We start from the raw sequence: 7829 nt of genomic DNA, 5'->3' as shown, positions 1-7829 counted from the left end.
TCTGCCCCAGCTCTGTCCCTGCAGGGGGAAGGTGAGTGCAGCAGCACTCGGGGAGCTCAGCTCCCTGTGAGGACACCTGGGGCAGTGTGACCCCTCCTTGCAGCCCTGCTGGCCCTGCCTGGCCCTGGGGAAGGGAGGGAAGAGGCAGGATAAAGCCAGGCTAGGGGCTGCAGTGAGGGAGACCAGGGCCTGGGGGACAGCTCCACTGGGACTGGCTCCCCAGTTCCCCCAGCCTGACCCCTTTGACTGCTGCTGCCTCAGAGGACAGCGTTCCTTCTGCCATCCTGGTCATCCCCAGCTGTGTGGGCAGTGTCCCTCCCCATGTGTGGGCAGTGCTTCCAGCTGAGCCACACTCCCAGCACAGCCCCAGATCCCTGGGGTCCCGGCAGTGGCAGTGCAGGAGGGCAGGTAAATCCTAGCCATGGAAAGAAGGTGGGGTTCAGTCGATCCCACTGCAGGGGCTGGGGACCACAGGGCTCACCCTGAGCTGGACACTACCTCTCCTCCCATACAGGATCATTCCCAGGCCCCTTTCCTTTATAGCTGGGGGGGCAGTTGAGCCTTTTGAGCCTGTTTCCTGCTGGGGTAGGACAGGCTGGGGCAGGAGTTGTCAACATGGCACAGGATCTGTAAGGGCTGCCAGCCTGGCTGAGGGCTGCCTCATCCTTGAGCTATTTAACCTCACCCTGGACAACACAAAACATTAGGGCAGAGGAAAATCCCTCTCCATACACCTGGGGCAGTGCCTCATCAGGGGTCATTTGTATTTCTTATTTTCTGCCTCCCTTTCTGTCAGGGGTATATCCAGCACCTCAACCTCCGGGTGAGCAAGGTGAAGGCTGAGACACATCCAGGCAGGCACAGGGTCTGGAAGCAGCCAGCACCCCCCAACATCTCCTCCAGCCCCTGCTGTCCTTCGCAGGGTGATGCCGGCCGTGGCTCCTCCGCCGTGTCCCGGTGCCATGCTCACCGCGAGCAGGTCCCACGTGCCCCAGGTGGGTCCCAGCAGGTCCCACGTGCCCCAGGGCTGCAGAGCGAGGGCTCAGGGGCTGGGGTGGGCACCGGGGGTCAGACCACGGCGGTCAGGGCTGCCCCTGTCCAGGGAGGTGTCGCTCACCGAGTCCCGGTCGCGGCTGGAGGCGCTCCCCACCTCCTCGGGCTCCTCCTTGCCGCTGTTCCTCACGGCCGCCTCCAGCGCCTTCTGCTTGCGGTAGAAGTGGGAGAACTTGTTGAAGATGATGGTGATGGGCAGTGCCACCACCAGGATGCCCCCCAGGATGCAGCCCGAGGCCGCCAGCTTCCCTGCCACGGTGACGGGCACCACGTCCCCGTAGCCCACGGTGGTCATGCTGACCGTGCCCCACCACCAGCACGCTGGGATGGTGTCGAAGCCGACGTCTTCCTCCTTCTCAGCAGTGTAGGCCACTCCAGAGAAGACCGAGACCCCCACAGCCAGGTAGAGCAGCAGGATCCCCACCTCCCTGTAGCTGTGCTGCAAGGAAAAGCAGAGCCTTGGTCAGAGGGGGCCACTGACCAAGACACAGAGATCCCACAGTGCAAACACAGCCCTGCACGCTCCACCAGGGATCCCAGTGCCTCCATCCACCTCTGCTGTGGGATGTCCTGCTCCAGGGGTGGGCTGGGGTGGGGCAGGAGTGACTCACATCTGGAGCAAGTGGTGCAGCCAGGAATCGCTCCTGGCACCCACAGCTGCCTCCCTGCACTCCACCAGCCTGTGAGTGCTGGGAGGAAAGACAGATCTGTGCTCCCCAGCCAGGGATCCCCAGCAGAGGCTGCTCCCCTGCCTCCAGCGCTCGCTCTGGCCTGATCTCAGCTAACAATATTTAGCACATTTTCCTTTTATCTTGGCAGGTCCCCAGAAACCACCTAATAGGCAGCCACTAAAAGAAGCAATTTGTACCTTCCTGCGTCGCTGGCACTGCTCGCAGGGAGGACGTGGTCTCTGCTGCAGGCTCAGCTCAGCTCAGCTCTTACCCAGGTCTCAGCCCAGGCTCCCTGGAGACCCCTGAGCCCCAGGGTCCCTCCTGTACCCCAACAGCACTGAGCCTCAGTGTTCATGAACCCTTTGTTACACACATGTAGAAACATCACATCGGAGCTGACAGGAAACCAAACATCCCTGGTCATCAGGGCAGAGCAGGAACCCATCCAGTGTCAGCATGGGCTGGTCACAGCACCCATCCTGCAGGGTGCTGCGAGCCCCAGCTTGATGAGATACAGGCCAAGGGGAGCCTTGGTGGGAATGGAGCCATGGGACACCCAGCTCTGATGGCAGAGGTATGCAATGCTCCTTGAAGAAGACACCATTTCTCTGGTTTCAACCTAAAACCTTTGTGCTGCAATCTTTCTTTTTATATTCCTAACATCTGAACAAAGTATAAACCTGTGCCAGAAGCCCAGGGGGAAGAGGCAGTGGGCAGCTGGAGGACCAGGCAGCAAGTCATGCCGGGAAGGGACTGCCAGGGGACAGGCTGCCACCACCATCCTCCCAGCATGGCTTGTCCAATCACTTTTTCACTGCCATAAGTGAATTTTTTGGATGTTTCTGCCCACTGACCTGCCAGCTTGCTCTTCATCTTTTGGGAAAAGGAAAGCAGAGCTTTGACTGAGGGGATTTTTTCCCAGTCTCCTAACAAGCAGAGAATGCTTTATTGGAAACCACATAATAGCTAAAGGAAACAACATTTGAGCAAAGCAAACAGCAGCAGATGTGGGAAAAGGCTTCTGTGGTCAGGATGAGACTTAAAAGGAGGTGGATTCATGGAATGAGGAGACTTTGCTTAGAGAGCTGGCAAAAGCTGCTCAGATAATGCCAGTAATACCAAATAACCTTCTCTTCCTCCTCCTTCTCCTCCCTTTCTCCTCCCTCACCTGTGGCTGCAAATGCCCTATAGCAGTGCCAAGGGAAGGACAAACAGCTCAGAGCCAAGGGTGGATCACTTGGCCAAGAATGACCTGCTCCTGGCTGGAAGTTAACAGCAGGTCTGTACATCCCAGCTGGGGACCAGCAGCACCAAATAACCTCATGAATTTTTAAAGAGTATCAGTTCTGGCCCTGGGATATGTTGAAGGGGGAAGGCAAAGGGGAAGTCAGGCAGCTCCATAGCTCCTGCTGCTTCAATTTACATGCAAGGTCAGGGTTTGTAGCACAGGGAAGGCTCCAGAAATCTTCCAACTGATCCTCAGGCACTGGCTGCCATCTATTTGCATCCCTTTATCTGCAAAACTTCTGCTTTGCTCATTGATTGATGGGGAAGGCAGCTGGGGTTTGTCTGGGATGCAGTTTTAGCCATGGTTTGAGTGGGATGCAGGCTTAGCCAGGCTTCAGATGGAATGCAGGTTTATCCAAGGACTGGGTGGGATGCAGGCTTGGATAGGGTTTGGGTGGGATGCAATTTTAACCAGGGTTTGGGTGGGATGCAGTTTTAACCAGGGTTTGGGTGGGATGCAGTTTTAACCAGGGTGTGGTGGGGGTTGCAGGCTTAGCAAGCAGCCAGCCTTGGGGCAAGCAATGCTAGGTAATAAAAGACTCCAGCAAAAAGCCCTCCAAGCAGCAGTCTCTGCAGGTTCCTGCCAAATGCACATCTCTCCTCCAGTACAGCAGAAGACAATCGGAATGGAAGAGCCCACTTTGAGTCTTGCCAGAAACAGCGGTGTGGAGACCGAGCAGAGATGGGCCGTGGTAGTGACAGCAGGGTGACATGGCATGTGCACAGTTCCAACCTCTTTATGTATTTAGGCTCCTGAGGGAACAGACAGCAACTCCTGAAGATCCCTGTATGTGCTGTAATTACCCAGGGACCAACATCTACCGACAGCCAGTGTGAGAGGGGATCCAAACCCACACACAAGGAGCTGCAGTAGCGATAATGGATGTCGGGCATGGTGGGGAGGAAGAGCAGAGATGTGTAGGAAGCCTCTCCTCAAATTAAACATGCTGTGGATCAGGCCCCAAGCAATCTGAGGACTGTTCAGGGTTTACGATGCACAAATGGCAGAATTCCCTCTGCTAGCACTCTCGTGGCAGGGGAACAATCACTCAGCTTGCCAGAGCCATCGCTCCCGCTTCCTGGCTGTTAACAGCCTTCACTGCTCTGCTCCTGCTTTCTGCTCTCGCAATAGGAAGTAAATTATGATTAACAAGACGTCGTAATTTATGTGCCCACTAAATCACAATGCCAAGCTGCTGCATCAGATTTGTGTCTTTGCTCATCCCCATTTAGAGCTGGCTATGGAGTCCCCAGGAAGGGGCACTTTCCAGCACGTCACCGGGTGAATCAGCCGCTCGTCAGAGCCGGAGCCGCGACGCTGCCGGCTCCCCACATCTCGTCTGCTGCTTAGTAATGTGCACATGAGTCCACCAGTGCCTGCTCTGCTGAAAGGTGCTGTTCATGCTTGGATGGAGCACCAGCAGGATTTAGGGTGCCCTTTTCATGTGTGCAAGTTTACTTAAATTTCACCAGCAGATTTACCTGGGTCTGTCACTTGTCAGTGCCCTTTCAAGGTGAGTGTTCAGAAGGAAGTATGATGCAGGTAGGACTTCAGGCATCTTCGTTTCAAGCAACCCACCCTGTTTTTAGCAGGTTTTGAGGATGCTAGGAATATTTTGATGCTCTGTGGGCTCTGCAAGATTAGCTCTGGGCAGGGCTGATCCTGCATCACAGCAGAAGCTGGCAGAAGACCTTTCCTGCTGCCCATCTTCACCCCCATTCACACTCACTCGTTGCTTTTCTCCATGACTCAGCCACAGGAATGGGTCCAACCCCAGCAGCCAAGACCTGCCGATGCCAGTACACCCCATGCCAGCCCTGTCACTGCTGCAGCAGTGAAAACAGGGTGTCCCCAGCTACTCATCCCTGACATGGCCCTTCACAGGGAGCAGCACCAGGAGCTGCAGCTCCCTCCCATGCCAGGTCTGGCTGCAGCACCAGGATAGTGAGGATTGCACAACAGATTTCAAGTTGCCCTTGGATCTGTCTGAAGACACCAGGAGTGCTGTGGGTGGAGGTCTGGAGAAACACAGCCTTGGGGCATGTTACAGGGGATGTGGTCCTGCAGGGACCTGCAGGGATGCCACTTGTAGGTATACCTGAATCCTGGTCCTCCACTGGTCAGCATTTCCTCCAGACCTTCCTCCTGAGGACCACATGGTCCTGGAACCAGCTTCCCCCAGCCCTGCATGCCAAGTTTTCCATCATTCAGAGGGGCAGCTGCTGGAAACCCAGGCTCTGCTGAGGGCATAGACCCTGCCTGGGGCTGGTTTTCTCAAGCCATGCAACTCACCCATTGCTTTTCTATTGCTGCTGTGTGCCAGTCCCAGCCTCACTGTGTCCTGAAGCATTCAAGTATCAACTCAGCTGGAGCAGGATTTCTGTTTCCCTAAATGAGCAGACACCAGGGGCTGGACACTGGCCTCTGGTCAGCTGGCAGCATGCCCTTAGGAGGGTCCCCCATTTCCCAGAATGGGGACAGGAGCAGCCCTGAGCCACACACTGATGCTGGCAGATCCAGCAGCTGCTGGCTGGCCTGCTACCTGCTCAGCAGGTCACTCTCAGCCCTGCTAGGCACTAGACTAAAGGAGTAGGTAAGGAGATAGAGAGCCAGTTTACCTTCAAGGTGGCCCCCAGTGACCTCAGTCCAGTGGAGTGCCGAGCCAGCTTCAGCACCCGGAATATCCTCATGAGCCGAAACACCTGCACGACCTTGCCCAGGTTGCCCAGCTCCGAGTCACTGCCCATGGTCACGTCCACCAGGAGGGTGAAGTAGAAGGGCAACACTGAGACAATGTCAATCAGGTTCAGCGGGTGCTTGAAGAACTTCCTGGGGTTGGGTGAGAGCAGGAGGCGGGAGGATACTTCAAAGGTGAACCAGGAGATGCAGAAATACTCCAGCTTGTGCAGGATGGGTTCATCGAGCACGTTGCCATTCTCATCCACCTCCTGGTACTCGGGCATGCTGTGGATGCACATGGTGGCTATGGACACCAGCACCACGCTGATGGACACGAAGCTGAAGAGCTTGCTGGGGATGGAGTAGCCGGGGTTCTCCATGGTGAGCCAGAGGCGCTTGCGCAGGTTGCCGCAGCGCAGCGTGCTGTAGCGCAGCAGGTCGTGGTTGATGTCAGAGATCTCATCAGGAGACGTGTCCACGCTGCTCACCTCGCTCTCCTCATCCCAGTTGTGGTGCCGGCTCTCCAGCTTGCGCTCGTGGTAGCGGTAGCTGCAGCAGGAGTCCAGGAAGAATTCATTGATGCCCCAGTACTCGATCTCCTGGCAGAAGGAGAAGACGCACAGCTCCTCCATGACGTGCAGCTTGCCCGTCTGGTAGAAGTGCAGGACGTAGAGGAAGAATCCGGGGTTTCGGTCGAAGTAGAACTCCCTGGCGCTCACGTCGTAGTCATCGCAGAGCTGCAGGATGGACTCCTCCGAGTCGCAGGAGAGCAGCCGTCCCAGGCGCGTGTCGGGGAACTTGGAGAGCGCGCTGGAGCTGAGCCGCCTCCTCAGACCGCCCACGTTGATGTTGATAACGTCCTCCTCAAAACCGGGACCCCAGTAATTTAAGGTCTTGTTGACCATGATCAGCAGAGCAGGAGAGGGTTCCACCTGTGGATGAGACAGCGGGGCTGGAGGGGACACAGGGCTCCCCCAGATCTGGGTGCTCCTGGCAGGGGGCAGAAGCACCCTGGGGAGTGAGGAGGGATGTTTGCATTTTGAGAAGTGAGGACCAAGGAGAGAGAAGGGGAGAAAAACAGCTTTAGACTGTTGTTCTCCTGTGGTATGGAAGCTAAAAGAAGAAAAGCCAATGATTTTTCCATGTGAAACTTTTCCTTACTTTTTACCTCCTAAAGTTTCTCCCTTTGCAGGTTCTTAATGGCCTCAGGAATGCAGTTTAATTCACCTCCAGCATCTCACCCACAGGGCTCTCCTTCTTCAAACAGGTAATTAGTCACTGAAGAGAAGATTTATTCCCCAAAGAGTCTCCCGGAGGAAAAATTAGATCTTGTCAAATCACCACTGCTGTGATTCTGCCAAAGTGCTTTGTAGCCCCACTACCCACGCTACTAATTAGACCTGGTCAAAAAGTCTTTAGATGGTGCAATCTTTCCAGCAGCACAGGCAGTTTTGCCAAAATCAAAGTATTGTCACAGAAGGTGTCGATTTTAGGGAGAATTTGAGAGGAAGAAGTGTCAAAACAATTCATCTGCCTGTTTTGTTTCCTCTTGTGTGTTCTGCCATGTAAAATATTAAGATTCTTTTGATTATGTTGAAACATAACAAATACATAATTCAGAATCATTGATGACTGAATAAAATCTGTATGTCGATGGGGAAATAAAAACCCAGAGTTTTGATTTCTATTGCATTTTAGGGATTTATAAGTTTCAGGGAACTGGGCTGTTTTGTGCAGCAGAAATTCTATTTACTAATGAAAAACAGTTAAAGCACCAAAGAAAGAGAAGCATTCCCAGATGCAGATGCATTTACCTGTCTTGACCAGAAATTTAGAGCAAAAAGGCAAATAAAAAGCATTGTGGTCTTTATGCACCACCTTGAAATCAGATTTTTCCACCTACCTTATTCATCAAAACAACCAGGACACATGGAGCAGCCCTGTACTCACAGGATCTCCCTGCTCCTGGCACAGAGTGGTGGGATTTGAGGAACACTGCTTTGATCTCTTGGTGGAGGAATTACATTTTTTCCTGTCTTATGTCACCCAAGCTTTTTTTTTTTTTTTTACCAAGCTTTTAGGGGTCCTGTCTTATGGCCCCCAAGCTTTTTTTTTTTTTTTTTTTCCCAAGCTTTTAG

General features: G+C 54.2%; 1 protein-coding gene across 1 annotated transcript; it reads right to left on the bottom strand.

The window, feature by feature from the left end:
- Positions 1-1042: 1042 nt before the first annotated feature.
- KCNS1 (potassium voltage-gated channel modifier subfamily S member 1) lies at positions 1043-6596 on the bottom strand. The gene is made up of 2 exons (XM_041478801.1): positions 5631-6596; positions 1043-1492 (listed from the first exon to the last, which is right to left on the bottom strand). Exons 1-2 carry the CDS (start codon positions 6594-6596, stop codon positions 1043-1045), a joined length of 1416 nt encoding a protein of 471 aa, XP_041334735.1.
- Between the last annotated feature and the right edge of the window lie 1233 nt (positions 6597-7829).

The sequence above is a fragment of the Pyrgilauda ruficollis genome, unplaced genomic scaffold (assembly GCF_017590135.1).
Source record: "Pyrgilauda ruficollis isolate IOZ18807 unplaced genomic scaffold, ASM1759013v1 scaffold46, whole genome shotgun sequence".
Lineage (NCBI taxonomy): Eukaryota > Metazoa > Chordata > Aves > Passeriformes > Passeridae > Pyrgilauda > Pyrgilauda ruficollis.
This window is presented reverse-complemented; position numbering and strand designations above follow the sequence as displayed.

Bases quoted from the DNA above. Each gene is read 5' to 3' on its own strand.
- KCNS1 (XM_041478801.1), bottom strand. From the start codon at position 6,596: ATGGTCAACAAGACCTTAAATTACTGGGGTCCCGGTTTTGAGGAGGAC. The intron at 1,493-5,630 runs GTAAACTGGCTC...TTTTCCTTGCAG, and splicing joins CACTGGGGGCCACCTTGAAG to CACAGCTACAGGGAGGTGGG.